The sequence below is a fragment of the Ambystoma mexicanum genome, chromosome 3q (assembly GCF_040938575.1).
Source record: "Ambystoma mexicanum isolate Mex_15411 chromosome 3q, UKY_AmexF1_1, whole genome shotgun sequence".
Lineage (NCBI taxonomy): Eukaryota > Metazoa > Chordata > Amphibia > Caudata > Ambystomatidae > Ambystoma > Ambystoma mexicanum.
In genome coordinates, this window is record NC_090926.1 from 874,191,842 (window position 1) to 874,210,867 (window position 19,026).

Consider the following 19,026-nt stretch of genomic DNA (forward strand, 5'->3'; position numbering starts at 1 on the left):
TATATGTACTTGCGAAGCGCAAAGTCGCTATGGGATGGAAAGCAATTTGCAGTCATAGAATTGAAGTGTGGTGGAAAGACCTACAGAAATGGGCAGATGCTGAAACTGCAGTACGGCAGGAAGCTAGAAATTCTGGTGGGGAGAAGGAAGCTGAAACCTTGACAGCTTGGAAATATTTACTAGCCACAATACTAGCAAGACTGGCCTAGCGATCGGGACCCAGCCCAGAACATGGGAGAAGGACTCCAGGTGCAAGATGAAGAAACAGAATGCGTAGGAGAGTAGGCTTGAGGGGTGGGAGGGCACCGGGGAAGCAGTAGATATTATTTGATATAAATCAAAGATGATATAATATGTACTGCAAGTTTGGTTTGTTTGCTGAAAATTAATAAATGTTTTAAAAAAAAACACCCTGGACATGGCTGAAACAGCAGGCAGGTCTCTGGTCCAAGGGACCCTACTCAAAAGGCATGCTTGGCTGCGTACTTCAGGGTTTAAACCAGAGACGCAAGCCTCATCAATAAGCCTATTGAGGAAGCTAACCTCTTCGGGAAAGCAGTTGATGAGGCCTTGGAAACAGCTAAGAAAGAGCATGACTCTTTGCAACAGATCACACAAACCCCCCACCTCCGCCCCACCCTTTCTTGGCAGTCCTTTCGAGGGCAGTCCTGTGCTGGTCAAAACTACTGTGGCACGGGGAATTTCAACACCGGACAAACTTCAGGAAGCCCCGCATACTACCCTTCAAGGGGTCAGCGACACGGCAGAGGTCCCAATCCCAGAGGAGCCGCAACCTCTGTTAAAAAAAAATGACCACCAGATCCTGGTCCCCTCCCATGTCACCCCAGTCGGGGGGGGCGATTCACATCTTTCCTCACGGCATGGGAGGGGATAACTTCAGACCAGTGGGTCTTAAAGACGGTCGCCCACGGGTACTGCATGGAATTCGCCTGACCTCCACAATTCAGACCGCTGCGTTCACGGCGCCTTTCACCGGACCATCTGGCGATCCTGATCCAAGAGGTGGAAGTGCTGCTGGGAAAGGACGCCATAGAAGCCGTCCCTATTCAGGTAAACACGGATATTTATTCAGTGTACTTCCTTGTACCCCAAGAAGGACCTCACCATGCGCCCTGTTCTAGACCTGCGCCCAGGGAACAAGTTCATAAAACCCCATATATTTAGCATGGTAACACTACAGGAAGTGATCCCAGTGCAGAAACGAGGACTAAATGGCAACATTGGACATGAAAAATGCATACTGTCATATTTCAATGTTGCCAGCACACAGGAAATATCTAAGGTTCATGATAGAGGACAGGCATTACCAATTCAAGGTACTCACGTTTGGCATTGCCTCAGCGCCAAGGGTGTTTACCAAGGTCCTGGCAGTGGCTGCAGCACACCTCCCCAGACTATCCGTCCCAGTTTACCCTTTACCTCGATGACTGGCTCAGCACGGGGGACTCATTCAACACATTTTATACGGGGGACTCATTCAACACGTTTTTCGAACACCCAAAAAACAGATCTTCTCTTCAGTCTGGGTTTCTCAATCAACAAGAAGAAATCCAGTCTAGTCACCAGTCAAACAAAACAATTTCTGGGAGCTCTAATTCAGACGGAAGACTCTCGTCGTCCCCCTCCAACGAGTGGGTTCAGAACATGCTTTTTCAGATTCCTCAATATGTAGCCAGTCGGGTGGTGATGTTGCGCAAAGCCATGCGCTTGCTAGGAATGATGGCGGCGTGCATATACTTGGTTCCCCACACGCAGCTGCGCATGCGTCCCTTGCAAGAGTGGCTCAACAGCCAGTGGTGTCAGGCCAGCGGACAATAGGAAGATCTTGGTTGTCTCACCAGCCCTCGTTCTCTCTGCAGTGGTGGTCAAGAGAACCTCTTTAAGGGAAGACCTTCACCACCCCTGCAGTGGAAGCCACTCTCACGACAAACGCATCTCTTACAGGGTGAGGGGCTCACCTGCTTCAGACAGCACATGGAGTGTGGTCCCCTCAAGTAGCATCTAACCATATAAATTACTGGAGCTATTAGCAGTGTTCAAAGCACTAAAGGCCTTTCAGATGCAACTGGAAGGGAAGACAGTGCTGATTATTACAGACAGCACTATGGCCATGTATTACCTGAACAAACTGGGCACTCGCACTCGAGGGCTATCTAAGCTGTCCCAAAACATTTGGATATGGGCTCTCAGACACAAGATGTTTGTTCCAACGTGTTCCAGGGAACTCCATCTTAAAGCAGACGTGCTCAGCAGAGATTTTCCTCTGCCAGAAGAATACGAATGGCGTCTGCACGAAGATATTGTGTCTAATGTCTTCGCAGAATGAGGCTTCCCAGAGATCGACCTGTTCGTAACTCAGGAAAACACCCAATGCCAAGACTACGCCTCCAGGTACTCCCAGAACCGATCCAGGGGGAACGGTCTCTGGATAACATGGTCGGGGAAATTTGTCTACTCTTCCGCCCCCTAAATCTCCCCGGCACCCACCCTGCTGACTCCCCTTCTCAAAAAGATAGAGCACAAGATGCACCTGGAACCAGTTAACTGGTGGCCCCCATGTGGGCCTGCCAACCCTGTTTGCTCATCTGATGGAAATGTCCCTCTCCCCACCAGTTAAACTACCCTGCCCATACGACATGTCTCAGGACAAGGGGTAGACCCTACACCCATGCCCACAAACGCTGAACTTGGCAGCTTGGCTCCTGAGGTCATAGTTTGGTCACCTACAGCTCCCTCAGAGGTGCATGGACCTACTCGGGGAAGCTAGGAAACCGAACACACGTTATTGCTATGCCAGCAAATGGAAACATCTGGTGTAATTCCAAGGGTGTCAATCCCATCAATTGCTCACCCACACACTGTGCTATACCTAACACATCTGTTGGACACTGGGTTAGTCGTCAATTCCCTAAAGGTTCATCTGGCTGCACCGTCGGCCTACACCACATCACAACAAAGTTTTGTGGTGGAAAATACCGGTGATTAAGGCCTTTATGGAAGGGGTTAAGAGGATTTATCTTTCCATTTCTTACCAAGTTCCTGGGTGGGGCCCTAAATGTGGTTTTGACCAGGCTCATGGGACCTCCCTTTGAGTCTATGCATAAAGCCAGTCTAAAGGACCTGATTTATAAAACGTCCTTTCTAGTGGCTATCACTTCTATCAGAAGGGTTGGCGAACTACAGGCACTTTCTGTCCTAGACCCCTTTGTTACAGTCCACAGGGATAAGGTAGTTCTGCGCACGCACCCCAGATTTGCACTTAAATTCATATTGAAGTTCCATGTGAACCAGTCGATTGAACTACCTCCCTTTTTCCCGGATCCCACTAGCATGGCCGAAAAAAGCCTACACACACTAAATGTGCGCAGGGAAGTCATGTTCTACCTGGAAAGAACTAAACCACTGAGGAAAACAAACCAATTTTTCGTATCAGTGGCAGCTGGAAGAGAAGGGCAACCTGGAGTTATGTACACACCTTTACAAAACACTGTTGCCTAGACACTCATTCTAGGTCTGATTCTCAGGTGGGACAAGCAGTATTAAGACATCTTTTCTTTACTGTTCCTTCTCACAACCCACTTCCAAATCTCGCTAGTCTATGCACAGCATGTGATTCTAAGCAGATTCACAAGCATCAGACATGCATTACTTACTGTAATAGCATTTCTGATTGTATCTGCTTAGATTCACATGCACCCTCCCTACCTCCCCACTCAGGGTGGAAGGAACATAGACGTCTTACTAATTTCTCTTTATGTACTCATTCATAGCCTTGGGCTCCCTCATGGCAGAAGAAATACAATCGGAGGGACCTCGGCGCGTGAGGGTTTTGGGGTACACTACATGTCACAATAGGGATAGTGTTACAGACATGCCGACGACAGACAAGATGCAATACTCTGCGGTTACCACTGGATTTCGGACTATATGCACAGCATGTGAATCTAAGCAGATACAATCAGAAATGCTGTTACAGTAAGTACTGCACCATCAGTACACTGCAACCTGCCTGTTTGGGTTTTGTCGAAGTATCTTGCTGAAAAGGACACAATGCGTCCGTGCAGCACTAAACTTAAGGGGCTTGTTTTGCCATGTATATAAAGGTGGGAGAATGGGTGGAAGGCTCCCTGCACCATAGGCACTGACCAAACTAGCTCAGAATGGCAGAGACTGCAAAAGAATTCCCCCCCCCCCCAAAAAAAACCTGTCGGACTAGAAATCAGTCACAGATCCTGCATTGAAAAGTCCATCGGGTGTGGGGGTGGGGGCTGGGTTTGCATAGACATTGCGAGCTAAGAATTTCCAAGATAATGTTTTCAATTTTTTTTTACCTTGGAATGCACCTTCTAGTGTGTATACACCTGCTGTGAATTGTTTTTTTTTTTTCTTATTTATGGTGATGTAATGGTCATTTTGAAATGTACTTTTGAGGTTTTCTTTTATAAAACAGATTCCTGGTTATCAGCATTGCACCGAAGTCTCTTATACATAAACCACTTGCTGATACTTCCTCAAACCTCCTCTATTCTGGAATTGGTGACTTTCAGCCCTGCCATCCATTTGAATACGCCAGTGGTCAAACAGATGTCATAGTTGTCGTGGGGGGCGGTTGGGGGCAGTGGCTGCAATCTGCATCTCACCAGATATTTTTTATAGACTCCTATGATCCTCATAATTGACGGTTGGGGATGATGGTAGCTATATTCCAACATCTGGCAAGCTGAAGGCAGCAGAACTCGGGTCCACACCCTCCCCCACTAAAGACTTCCTTCATGGTATCAAGCGTGTCTCAAGAAACCTCTAATGTCCTATTTGCTCCGTTTTCGTGCAGTCTATTCAATGTTTGTTAGGATCCCTCTGTAAAACGTTCTCAATACATGGTTTCCACCGAAGATCCATAAGCAAACCTCCCAGCCAGCTATTTTCACAAACGTCAGTGAAACCAGCTGAGGTGTTAAGCATTGCTTGCTTGGTGCTGTGCAGTCTGTCCTGAAGTTGTAGACTTTTTATGAAGATTTAATTCAGTTTTACTTGTAAGGGTACTGGAGACCGGCACTCGCTGCAGCCATTAATTTGAAATGCTTCTGAATCTGGAGAGATTGCCCTTCATTCTCTGCTTGATATCTCGGTAGAATGTAAATCTAGACAAAGCGATGTAGGACTTTACAACTGATTGTCTGAGCCTGCACCCTTCTTTTCCAGCATGTGTGCATTGTTCCACGAGTGCACACTCTGTACTGAGAATGTGAGTTTTTAAACTGGCGTGTGCGTCTGACTTTCAATTGCTTTCAGTGAACTCTTGGCCAATGCCAATCATTTGTCCTGGACTTCATTGTTCGCTTTCTCTTATGCTACAGATCGGGACGCCTGTCACAAGCTCAAGTGCAACTCAATCCAATTCAGAAAACCCATCTGCACCTTCTAAAGCTCTGTTTCCTAGTGCAACTCAAGTACGCAGGAAGCTGTAGTGTATAAAATATTGCTTCACATATTAACCCTTTCGGACTCACTAGTCTTTTGTGTAAAATAACACGATTGATCAGAAAATAAATTGCTGCATTTCATTAACTTGCGTGCCCTGCAAGCCATGGATATTCTACAATATTGCATTTTTGTGTTTTCCAAAGGGTTAAGAGCATGCAAGCAACATGCACATTAGTGGGAAGTGGTTGGCTTGATGCATGCCGTGCTGTCTTCAGTCTACTTATTATACAACCAAACCAGTTAACTTTTCTTTATCGTAAAACCCAAAACTGACTCCTAAAGCACTGGAATATCTCTCAAACCATGTGCGTTTCTGATGATACAATTCCCAGTAGCTGCTTAGCTCGGTTTTGGACAGGTTTTGCAATATCACTTGCAAAGACTGCCTGTAATGAGATTAAAGCCTAGGTTAGTAATCAGGACAAGACCCCAAATCTAAAATAACTAGATGTTAGGGTTTCTCGCCCCCCCGTTTTTTCCTTCTGATTCTTGGCTACTTTTCTATTAGTTACTAACATTTCACAATGTTTAATTTTTAATATTTTGGAATGTTAAGTAATGGCAATAGACGTGTGCAGTTTTGCTTATGCTTTTTTCAGTTACAGCTTTCTTACATCAATGTTCACTTTTTATGTATTTCTTGCCTTACTGTGAAGTTGTTTTGTAAAGGATGTTTTTTATTTCACAGGCACAGTCCTCTGTCCCTGGACCAGTTGGCACAGACTTCAAACCATTGCACAGTGTTCATTCAACAACTACGGAACAACCCAAACCCACATTCCCTGCCTATACACAGTCAACAATTTCAACCACTAGCACAACAAACAGCACTGCAGCCAAACCGGCTGCTTCGATAACAAGTAAGCCCGCTACCCTTACAACAATCGGTGCAACTAGTAAGTTGATCCACCCTGATGAGGATATATCACTGGTAAGTTTTGATAAATGCATGCTTAAATCCGGATTAGATTGGGATTAAATGTGTTCTCTATGCCACACCCTCTTCAGTTATGGCGCATTGGTATGTGACCTAATGCATTTATTTTATCTATACATTTTACCAGCTGCAGACTTCTCAGTTGTATGTTCTACTAATGTAATTAACTCTGCATGTTTTAACTGTAAATCTTAATGTCCACCAAGTAGTAACACTAATCTTTGAACCGGAGTTGTCTCCGATTTAGGATCTGTTCTGCCCCTGGTTTTGATGGTTATTAAAATGGGTGTCTGCCATTGGAAAATATGCATACCTACAGCTTCTATTATGCCTTATTATTGATTGAATGTCTGCTGAAGGCCCATTTAAAGTTCAACCAATTGAGTCCAGTTGTGTTTGGCAAGCAAAGTGCATTTTTTGTATAGTGCCTAATCGAATGCTTTTTGTAAACGGACATTTTCTATAGTTAAAACGTTAGTCTGGTTAGTCTGTTTTCTTGCTCAAATTCTGAGATCCATGACCTGTTGGTCACGCGTGCATCTCGGCAGAAATTACACAGCACGTTGTTGTTCCATATTTTAGTATTGGCATTCCTATTAACTGCACTGACAAAATGTAGAACTTGTCGTAGCAAGCACCACATGGCTGTATTTTTTTTTTTGGAAGACTGCTGTTATACATGTTAAAAAATTGAAACGTTGCAAGCCAGAAGTATGAATACAAAGTATAAAAACATTTCAGTGCCATGACAGGGTTTCTGCAGTGTGGCTTACTATGTTTTTTGGAATAATAAAAAAATGCCTTGAAACTGATTTTTTAGCAACAAAAAAAAATCAGTGGTCCTAATTATGTAATGCTTAAAATCCATGCCAGGAAAAACAAGGTCGCCACTGCATGGACTAATGCTAAATGTTTTTTTTTTTTACACGCTGTTACCGCTGTATTAACACTGGGAATCCCAGCTGCATTTCATATTAGTTTTAGATGTTGCATTTGCAACCTTTTTGTTGGTGGGACAGAGGAGTAAAACATGGATTTCAGTTTCCCTAGTGCCGATAAAATGAGGGCAGAAGTCTGTTGGTGTAAGATCCCCTTTGTAGGTGCAGGTAGCCAGTGGTAGGATGTCGGATCCAAGCTTAAAGAAAAGTGTATGTATAGCTTTAGCATAATGGACATGCTTCGTAACCTTGTGGTGATAACTGTTGAATAATTGACGGTCTGGATATACTCAATTGCTCTTCTTCGGATTTGTTACTAATATGATTTGGGTCGTCTGTTAAGGTTCTGTGGTGGTCCTCCTTATTTTATGTAGCTACACCATGGCAATCTGTGCCAACCCTCTTGTCTCAAATCAGCAGATCTTCTCTCTACTTCACGAGAGTGCACCATAGACTAGCCCAGTACAAGACTGGTTTCATTGCAATTTTGTGGGATTGTGTATGTACTCTTATGTAGTCCAAGGAGTTTCCTGTAATGTCTAAGATTTTGGCTAGGTGGTATATCTGCTTGATGTGCTTTGAGTATGTAAATGTTAACGGCAGGTTTAATGGCGCCTCCATGATCACTCATGAACTTTTGCCAGTGGCAGCACTGTACCTGCTCAGGATAGCGTTCGACTTGTCCACCTGTTTATGCTATTTTCTTGTTTCTACAAGTCTTCGTAAATAATCAAATGAGCGGTTAGTTATTTTAGATTGGGACATTTTGTCGGGCCTCGCTTGAAAAGACAGTTTTGGTTTTTACTTTTGTTAACAATTGGGGCCCGTATCACAAAATGAGGCAAAGATTACAATTTGTTTCCTCACCAATATTTCACTCCTTCCTCAAGCGTTCTCGTTCTTCCCCCTCGGTCTTTAATTCTCTTTAGTTGAATTTGCCAGTCCATATTGACACTGCATAGCACAGTAGTGCACGCATGACAAGTTAGTTGGGAGATGCTAGTTATTAACGTTGCTTTCTTGGGTTTTGAAGTCATTGGTTTATAATGGGCAAAATACGTGACTACAAGTCCCAGAATAGTGAGAACAAAGACCAACTTGCCAAGTTGGCATGTATGAAAAGTGGTGTCAAAGCCGCAATATTAAACAGTGACGGCCACAAGTATTTTTGTGTGACGCCTGGAAAGACCGGATTCGTTTTTTAGAACTCTTGCTTCAATACTTGTAATTTTAAACTTTACCGGACTGCAGTGGGGGGTTATCGTTTTCAGATTGCTTGGTTAATACATTTGACTGTGTATAGGGCGCAGTATGCAGGGGTTTGCAATGAAATAAAATATCTGCAGTCCAATGCAAACTTGTTACACACTGGCCAGTTCTGAAAAGCGTATTTGGAGGCCTCCAGGTGTAACACTTCTGTTTTCACGCATATGTAAATTTATTCTAAATGCATGTTTAATGGGGCGGAATTAAAGGATTTATGTGGATCACTAAAATAGTTTGCCAAATTCTGTCAATTTCCATTTATTTGCATAGTTTCATGGGGTTCTATATTCTGTACAGTGATAAGTTCTTTAATGGGAGCTTTCTTTAATGGGAGTGGGCATTAATTTGTGGTTCTTTGCCTTTTTGATATCAGTTTCATTGTTACTGCTGTTTGATCGGAAGTTCATGCAGAGCTTTACAACCGAGCACCAGTTTTGATGTAACTTCATACTGCTCACCAGTTGTGTATGGATTGTGACATTTCTTTAGACTAATATGAATTATTGAAATGTATTACAGGAAGAAAGAAGAGCACAGTTACCTAAATATCAACGGACTCTTCCTCGGCCCACTCAGGCCCCTATGGGTAACATGGGTAATCAACCGGTTAGACCAATGGGGGGTATGATGCAGCCACAGCAGCAAGGAATCTCTCCCCAACAGCAAGGGATGAGGCATCAGATGCCACCACAGCACGGTAAATTGCTTTCCTTTTCACCCATGTTTGGCTTTATATTTTCTTTATCCACATGATAAACGTGGGGTTGCTTAATCTGTCTAATGCGATAGCTGCAATGTAGTCTTAATGTGGTTTGTGATTTTTGCACACCATGACTGCTCTTGGTAAGTTGCTTTCTCTACTAATATTGTATTGCTGGAGAAGCTATAGACGCAACTTTCTTTCTCCTTTAACCCTATAAAGGGAAAAAATATAACTTAAACCATATATCTTAAACAAATAGAAAAGTTGCCCAATTTGAATTACATCATTGAAGGTTTTCTGTCAGAGGACAAAGGCTGTGACTATCTTTTGAAACACTTTATTTTTCATGACTGAGTTCATGAACAGTTTTCCCTGAGTCTGATCCCTGGCCCCCATGACCTTCATGACCTTATCTGGGATGCTTGTGTTGGGCACTTCAGACCTTTGGCCTCTCTGGTTCAGGGTGATGCCCCTTCTCCTGGTCCCATGGTAAGCTGTTTTTACCGAGCTGTTGGCATAATAGCACTTTATGATTATTGAAAGTTTCAACAGTAGACCAGGTCAGTGAGTCTGTTTTTTTTATTCCCTATAGAAAGCAGTGAGAACACAGCCGCCAATCACAAATCATAACTTCATCACACAGTACCTTAGTCAGCCAGTGTTGAGCAACATTGTGTGCAGTATCCTTTGGAAGACTACAGCAACCTTGATTACCTGGCAATAGGGACCCAACCTTCAGTAGAAGTCTGAACTACACAGTTTGTTAGTGTGGCTGAGCAGCCAGGCTCATCACAAGAGGGGTCAATGAGAGCAGTAACATTGCAACAGTAGCAGTTATTCATATAAACACGGTTCTATGTAGTAATGTCGCCGCAAAAATCTCGCCATGCAAAAATATCGCCGAGAAATGGCCGTTTTTTCTGGCGATATTATTGCATGGAACATGCGGGGGACACCCCCGCAACCCCAAACGTTATATTTTGTAAGATTTTTTTTTAATAATTTTTTTTGCCCCAGTCCCCATATATATGGTCACCCAAATAATATTGCCACAACATTTTCACGGCGATATTTACGGCAACCATATATATGGGATATTATTACCTGATAAACTGAAAACAAAAAAACAAGGCAACTCTGCCTTATTATAACTGGCGCATCTCAGTTGCCCCCTCTATAGGGCTGCAAATTTTCCAAAAGGTTCAATTTCTTTTTCAATATATTAATCTAATTAAATCAAAAAAGTCAGTTGTATCTGTATAGTTTTAGCCAGGAATGTTTATTCACATTCCCGTTTTTATATAATTGTGGATACACAATATACTGTGTTGGGCGATCATATTTTGCCATCAATATACATTCTGCCTGGCAGTTTATCAAGGTCCTTGTGCTATAGGACTAGGTTTGAACTGGCAGCTCCAGGTTAAAATCAATATTATCTGATACTGAATGAGAAATTTGTACATTCAATTGAAGCAAAGAAAAGAACTTGTGGTGCCCACCTCTCCGATACTCCTATATTATTACCTGATACCATAAACACTTACACTCAAGGTTTTGTGATAAAACAATTATGAATTGATTTCACTGTTGTATAAACCTCCTCAGAAGGGAGATATATATCATGGTTTCTCTAAATCGGATGATACCCATTGGGGATGGCACCCAGACACTTCCTACACCCTCAGGTGACTTGAGGACACTGGTACGTTTCGAGCAATACTGAGTTTAGTGTAAAAAAGAATAAAGGAATAAAACCAAGGTTAACAAATGATTCATGAACCAGTAAGTACTTTAAAATCCTTCCAATGTCAAAGATTAAGCCTTTTCTTGGGAGGGGTTGGGGGGCAAAGACTGGGGTAAAGGAGTTTTTCAGGGAGCCAGGACAGCCAATATTAATTGCACAATGTCCAGGGGAGCTGAAGATCTTCTTTGCAGGTAGGTAAAAAGTCTTGCAAAAAGTTTGTAGAAATGTTTGTTGAAAATATTACACTTGAAGGACCACAAGCTGGGAAGCTTGTGAGGGGCGAAGCTTTAGCAACTCTGCAAGGTAACAAAGCCTGGTCTCAACTGAGAGCAAGTAAGGCTACTCAACAAGAGTTCTTAGACTTTACAGTACCTCTGGTTAGAAGAAATGGTTCCCGCTGGCTTCTGTTCCTGTACAGCTCTGCAGGTCCTGTTCCAGAGCCTCAGTCGTGGGGACAAGAGAGGACGTCTGGGGACTCCTGCTCTCTGCATAGGAAGGTCAGCGGCAGCAATGGGCAAACTTCGATTCAGCAGTTCTTCAGTGTTTCAGCTCCTCTCGTCTGACAGCAAATGGCAACACTGCGTTCTCGGATACCACCTCAGACTTTCCTTGCTTCTGGGGTCCAGCACTTTGAGGTGGCTCAGGCTTGGTCAGTCCTGCTTCAGAGAAGCCCGGAGGATCTTCCTGGCGCTGGGGTTCAACTTAAAAGCAATCCACCATCTGGTGTTCCTTTCCCTGGCACTTGCGGCTTTTCTCTTGGTCCTAGTGCCCCTTTACATGCTACCAAATCTGAAGATAGCTGCCAGAGGGGCTTGGGTAGTGGGCAGTCATTGGCTAGGGGCAGTATGACCAGAGCTCAGTGATTGGTTGTTCGGGGGGGGGGGGAAGACAGTTCAGAAACGAAACTGATTTTTCTTTTAGAGGATTCCCAGCCTGAAGGGCAGTATTCATGAGCATGTGAATCCTTGCCAGACCCATGCTAGAGAACAGTTACAGGTAAGTAACTTTTTCCTTAGGCAAGATTGTATGCAGTACCCTATGGGTGACTGCACCAGCCTTGCCCTCTTGGCAATAGTTAACCCAACCTTTGGTATAAAGTTGGTAGTGACTGAGCAGCCAGGCTTATCTCAAGAGGGATCGATGTGAGCTGTAGGGTTGTAACAGTTTCACAGTTACAAGCCTCCAAATAAACACACTCAAGGTTTCTCGATTGAACAGTCAATTGAATAAGCCTTCCTTAGAAGGGAGCAAAATATATAACGCTGATATATTTCAATAAATCAGATACCCATTTGGAATGGCACACTTCCTACACCCTGAGGCGACTTAAATAACTAGGATATTGATATATCACTGGTACATTTGAAGCAATACTGAGTTTGGTGTGAAAATGAAACGTTTGGGGAATAAAACGATGGTTAACAAATATTCTTAAGCAGGGAAGTACTTTTGAACCCCCAATGCAATGTAACCCTTTCCCAGCTACAGAAGTTATATAATGTGACACTTTGGAGGGATAGTTAAAGCACAAAGTCCGAGGTTAGAGTCTTTTAGGGAACCAGGACAAGCAATGTCAAATAAGCAAAAGTGTAGGAGAGCTGAAGCACTTCTTGAAGGTAAGTAAAGTCTTGCACAATGTTTTAGACATCTTTGTAGAAAATGGAATCACTGTTGGGCCACAAGCTGGGAGGCTTGTAAAGGGCAGAGCTGCAAACTACTATGCCCAAAGCAACCAAGACAAGTCTCAACTGAGAGCTAGCAAGGCTACACAAGTACCCCTTAGCTTACAGTACCTTGGGTTGGAAGAAATTTGTTACAGCTGGCTTCTGTTCCTGTTGTAGTATGGCAGATCATGTACTTGGTCGTGGGGACGAGGACGTCTGGAGACTCCTGCACTACAAATTGAAGTCGACTGCAGCAATGGCTAAACTTCAGATCAGTGGCACTTCAGTTTCAGCTTCTTGCGAATAGCACCACTGCGGCTCTCGGATACCCAAGGACTTTCCGTTCTTCTGTGGTCCAGAACTCTGAGGTGGCTCAGGCTTGGTCAGTGCTGGTTCGTGGGAGTCGAGTATCTTCTTGGAGCTTGGGTCCGACTTAAATCGACACTATTCTGTTCCTTCCCCTGGCAATCCGTTCCTGCAGCAGCAATGGAAGTACAGCCAGCTCCGAGAGGATTTCCAGATGAGTTTGTCTTGGGGTGGATTGGTCCCACCAACCCAAGGGGACCAGTCGTCCTTTGCAGGGCTTTTTCTAGTTGAGGCGAATTCGGAGCTTCAGCACTGCAGCAGGACTTCACCAGGCAAACCAGCAAGTGTCTCCTCCAAGTTATTCTTCAGATTCCTTTGTCCAGTGGTCGACTCTGCCTTCCATGCAAAAGACCTCACCTTTTTATAAAGATTTCTCCCATCAGTCGCAGCCTGGCTGTCACTTCCACAGCAGGTACCGCCAGACGCCCAGTCACCTTTGGGTGCATTCCTGTAACCAAGGAAGCATGGAGTTTCAGCTACCTTCCTCACTTCCTCCCCTGCCAGACAGGCTGGAGCCAGAGGTGGGCTTCACTATTGTGAACGACAAAACGAACAAAGTGACCAAACTTAGTTTGGCACGCAGAGTAAATCTCGAAGGACCTTTTTTAATAAAGGCAACCAGGGTCATTTTGACAAAAAGGGCACCCAGTGGTGCTTTACTGCAGCTGCAATTGCAGCCCTTGGTAGAAACACACAATGGTAGGAAAATGTAAACCACTGCCACCAGCCATTATTTGTAGAAAGGGTAACATAAAAATGTTACATGAGAAACTAGACCAAGGGGATACGAAGTAACCCCTCCAGCACCCGATTGTAAGATGGTGTTTGCTGGGTCTAGAAAGTTACAAGTGTAAAGTCAATTTCACTTCTGCTCCTGGAAATAGTATTTTAACCAAGAGCAGGTATTTTATAAAAATCTTCGGGAAATCTGAGACTTCCCTGTGCCACTGCACTAAGGTGCTGTCACGCTGTATAAAGAGGTCTATGGAGTTTGTCAGACTCCAAAACCAAAAGGAAGTGTTCAAATCAATGAATACATGAGTGGGCGAAAACTCAATCTCCAGGTTAAAAATTAAGTCCTAAACTCCAGCAAAAAGAGCTTGGGGGTCTCGAAGGTAGAAGAGAATTTGCACTTTTCTGAGAATTCTCCAACATGTATGCTACAATTGATCTATAGCCCTCTCACCCTCCGAAGATGAGCCTGGCTGCTGTCCGTGCTACCTGTCTCAGGTGGTACAGCCTTATACTAAAAGTGGAACTTATGTACTGCCTCGGATGTATGTTTTTGTGAAGCCCTTAGTTGGACTTTAGAAAAACTGTCCTAACAAAGAACAAATATAACAGTTGGCAAATAGTCGGTCTTCCATCTTTCAGCCTCTATAGATTGGTAGAGGCTGATAGAATAGGAAACCAGGACGTTGAAAGATGAAGAATGATGTAGTAGAATGCAGTTACTTAAAAGTGGGCATGTGAAACTGAAGATAAGAAGACCAAGAACAGAGACCGATTGGAGAACAAATTTGAATTGACAGCACAAAAGACTGCAGTGCAGGTTTTATTCGTGCACAATTCAACCGAACTTGTCTGCGTGCAATTGGAGTTTGCACTGCTGTAGATTTTTTGTGCGACGCCTGCACTGCTTGAGCTGTGAGGGATGATTTCCCAGATTACTGTGAATTGATCGCAAAAAATTAACCACCTGGAGAAATTACTGCACTAAAAAATACATTTTAAATAGTGCGGGGAGACCCCAATCCACTTCCCCCTACCTTAACCTATTCCTTTATCCCACACCTATATTTAATACGAATTAACTAATACCTAAAGAGTTAGACCAAAAATTCAGTAAATTTGGTATTCCGTCCATTTGGGAAATACCAGATTCACCTGCTGCTGTCACCCTGTATCGCTTTCATCTGTGTTGAAAGCTTACACTGCTGTCATTTATGTTGTCCCGATTGTCTGCAAGGGAAACTTGCACTGCAGCACTAAACATGTCTTGCTATGTGGCAGGGGACTGGGCTACATGTCACCCTTATTACCAGTACTGCATTAAGTTAATTCCCCCGCTACTAAACTACCAGCTTGCTATACTTGTTGCAATAGAAATGGCATTTATTTGTTGGTCTCGGGAGTAGTGTAGGCCAACCAATTTTCATTTTTCTTTAAGTGGGGGCTTTGCATTAAATGTTCGAAGGGCACTGCTCAAGTAAATAGTGATTAGGTCTGCATTATCTGCTGCTTGTATTGCTGTGTTGAGCATGTGCTTGGGTGTGCTTTGAAGGTGGTTGCAGTGATTATGTGAGTTTCCTTGAGGTTAAATTCTAAATTGAGGTAAACATTTGGTATTTTTCCAGTTACAACTGGCATTAGTAGAGCTGCTTGTACCTCACTGCTATCGGGAACCTCATTGTGCAGTGTAAAATATGCTGGTGTGAAAAAAAATTGCAAATAGTATTCAATGCATATGTGAGCAAAATGCTTCATGACATTTACTTTTTCAATTTTGTTTTTGTAGGTCAGTATGGTGGCCCTCACCAGGGTATGCAGGGATATCATCATGGGGGTATGCCTCCATATGGACAAGGACATCCAATGGTGCCACAGTACCCCGGTGGACCACCTCGACCTCCGATGGGCATGCGACCACCTGTAATGTCGCAAAGTGGCCGATATTGAGGTTGCGTCACTATCTGAATAGGTTTGGAGATTAAACCTTTTATCTTGTGCTGTTAATAAACCCAAGCGTCCGTCAATTAAAGCTTCATTGTGACATTAAACTATCTTCCCACGTAAACCTGGAACTATTGGACATTCATATTTTACTGGGGGGGGGGGGTGGGGAATTTTTTTTTATTTTGAATAACGAACTTTTGCTAGTGTTGCAATTTATACTGTATGGCTTCTTTTTCATGTTTCATCTAGGTTTTTAGACGTGAAGTATAGTAAATATGGTTCGTTAAATTGTGAAGGCGCAGAATTACATGAACATACCATCTTAAAGGCAAGTTCTGTGACATTATGTTGCTATTTGTAAAGTGGTGCCCTCACAGCACTTAGTGTGCTGTTGGACTTCATGTCCCCAACAGAGCTTGGTGAGGGCTTTAGCTGTTTGCAACTACCTGTACATTGATTCCAAATGTGTAACAATATTTAATGTATTTAGATTTCTCCTGTTGCTGGGGGGAGGTTATATGCTGACCCATGGTCATGTGACCTTCTGTACTGTAATGAACATCATTGTAATAAAAGGAGCAAAAAATATGATGCCTTTTTATTCGTGACCAGATGTAGGACCAGTGCCTGAAAGGTTTGTACGGATGCATGCTACAGATTTGTACTTAACAATGCATCCTTAACTGGTGCTGTTTCTGTTTTGTTTGATCAGTAAGTCTCTTTAGTTGCATGGTTGTGTATTTGAATATAACGATCTAGATACTTACAACTGACTCCAGGAGACACATTTTGCTCAGAAGACTATACTCCATATTGGACATGTTTTGTCTACCCAGGCGTTCATCCCTGTTGAATTACTTGCGCACTAATGTGGAAAATTGTACCTTTTACCCGTGGTTAGTATCTGCTCGGATGAGCCAAAGCATTAAACCTATTGCTAAAACCTGAACTGTACCCCAATACAAAACCTCTGGTCGTGTTTGTGTTGTTAACATTCACTCTGGTCTTTTTGGTTCAGACCGTACTGAAAACATGGATGTACTCTAATGGGCCAAAGTGTGTCACCAGCAGTACTTCCCAGGAGAGACCCTGAATCTACCTTTGTTTCAGCTAAGCTTTCCTTTCAGGCTACTTTTGCAACAAGAGCACAGATACGTGTCTGCTACCTTTTTTTCCAAATTGAAAAAGCAGGGTCTACTACAATCGTGGTGATTAAAGAAACCAGATTATAGAAGCTAACATGAATGTTGCAATTTCTAAAATGTAATTCTTATACATTTGGTAACCAGCTCTTTCATAGTCATGCAAATATGTACAGTTAGCGAATTGCCACTTAGGCTGTGTAATTGAATGTTCTAACTGCTAGTTCTCTTGTTTTTAGATTTTTCTGAGCAGTGCATTTATGCTTTGTTTGGGCTTCATTGCATTGGTTGTGGATACCGTATGATGCATATATTCCACTGTTTCAGCTAAATGTTGTTCCATCAGAGCCCCCAGTACGCCTCAGAATTGTGGCGGTGTAATTGAGAAGTTGCTTCATCATTGGAATTGTGTTCATTTGAAATGCATGTCTTTCATTTGGGTACAATTTAGAGATGTATTCTAAAATAAACATTTTTCTTCTTCCTATAGCACTGCCCTAGGACAGGCTGAGGCAGAGTCTCAGTGTTGCCCTGTTCAGTCTGAGGCAAGTGGGATTTATTTTATTCATTATGGAGGCTTTCACAGCTTTATGGCTGTTGGATATTTATGTCCCCAAACTTGCAGCAAGTTTGGTGAAAGTCCTTCAATTTAACTTAAAGTAGGCTTTATTTTGGTAGATTTGGCTCTGCATTAATGTTCATCTTTGGCATATGTATTAAACTTAACAATTGGAAATTAAATCTCATTTTCATAACCAGTTTCTAGAAACGTTTACTTCTCGGCCTACTTCAATCACATGAAGTAGCTTGTTTAATTCATGAGACTGTCTTTGCTACTCAAGTGATAATCTATCATGATTTGAACACAATTATTCATTGTCATTATATCCAGCTTTTCCATTTACATGGAATTTTACGCACACAATGGCTTAACCCATAAACGGTTTGCTTTAAGGAATAAAATCCGTTTTACAGCTAATTTGACCAATTTCAATGGAACAGTAATTCTATGGCTATGTGTGGTGGAAGTTACTCCTTTTCGTGCAACATATTGCCACATCTGAACAAATGAATGTAGAGCCATGTTGAAGCATAATGCGTAGAATTATAATTGCTATTTGGCCGTTGTGGGTTGCAGCGTGAGCTTGTTTTCCTTGGATTAAAATACATTTGCTGGAACTGATCATTAGTTGGGTACTGCAGCCTCAGTACACATTTAAGTTTTCACCTGGTCATGCTGTACATTTTCCCCTAGGAAAGTTTTATGGGTATTCCAATAAAAATTAGCAAATGAGGCGTCAGAGGTTTTCTTCACATTGCATGTTTTAATCTGTTTAAAAGCATTTTAATGTGGATGTAGCATAATTTCAAAGCACTGAGACCTCGAAGTTTCAAACTGCAATTAAATGTAATCCTCCCATTGCAAGTTGTCGTTCAATAATTAAATTATATTTAAGTAGTCTACAGTTCTGTGCTTTACTTTTGCACAATTTCAAGTAGTCCCGGAAGCAGTTTGTAATTTTGAAAAACAGGTTTTCTACACAAGACACATCCTCATTGCACAGCCATCCTTATGAAGAGATAGTTACAGTTTGAATGACTGCTTAAGCAAACTGTACTAGTTGATCCGCTAAATAAATGTTTGGTAAATGTTAATTCATGGGGCCTTAATGACTTGGAACTTGTTCTTGGTGCTTGCCCGATTTAATTTACATTTCAATTGCATTATTTTTGTGATGCTGCCTATGCCTGTCATAAAGAGCAGGAAACTTTGTTCGTATTAAACAAATTTACTTTCTCCACTAAATAGCATCCTGTCATTTCTGGGCATTTATTTGCAAATGTATTTGAAGTTATTACAAGTGGTGCCTGGATTTCAAAAGCTTGCTTATCCGGCATTAAAGCCATTCAGTTTTGCGTGTCGTGCAAATTCATTGCATGGATCGTCTCAAGGGGACACCTTGATTTCTACGATGAGCCTGATGCAGTAAATGGACGGATTTGTGTTTTTAACTTATTCTGGTGGTGCAGTCATCTTTGTGGTCACTTTACCCCATAAATATTGATGGTAATTGGTAAATG

At 42.7% G+C, this 19,026-nt stretch overlaps 1 protein-coding gene across 4 annotated transcripts in view; it reads left to right on the top strand.

The window, feature by feature from the left end:
• Positions 1-18,751, top strand: part of ZNF207 (zinc finger protein 207) — a 161,016-nt gene extending 142,265 nt beyond the window's left edge. For 2 of the 4 annotated variants that reach the window (XM_069654988.1, XM_069654989.1), the window contains exons 8-10: positions 6,194-6,436; positions 9,166-9,343; positions 15,645-15,923. In XM_069654988.1, the coding sequence (XP_069511089.1) occupies positions 6,194-6,436; positions 9,166-9,343; positions 15,645-15,805 (582 nt within the window). In that variant the 3' untranslated portion in view covers positions 15,806-15,923. Of the gene's footprint in view, positions 1-5,378; positions 5,472-6,193; positions 6,437-9,165; positions 9,344-15,644 lie in introns of all 4 variants that reach the window. The other 2 variants (XM_069654986.1, XM_069654987.1) reach the window with 2 other exon arrangements.
• The last annotated feature ends 275 nt before the right edge of the window (positions 18,752-19,026 follow it).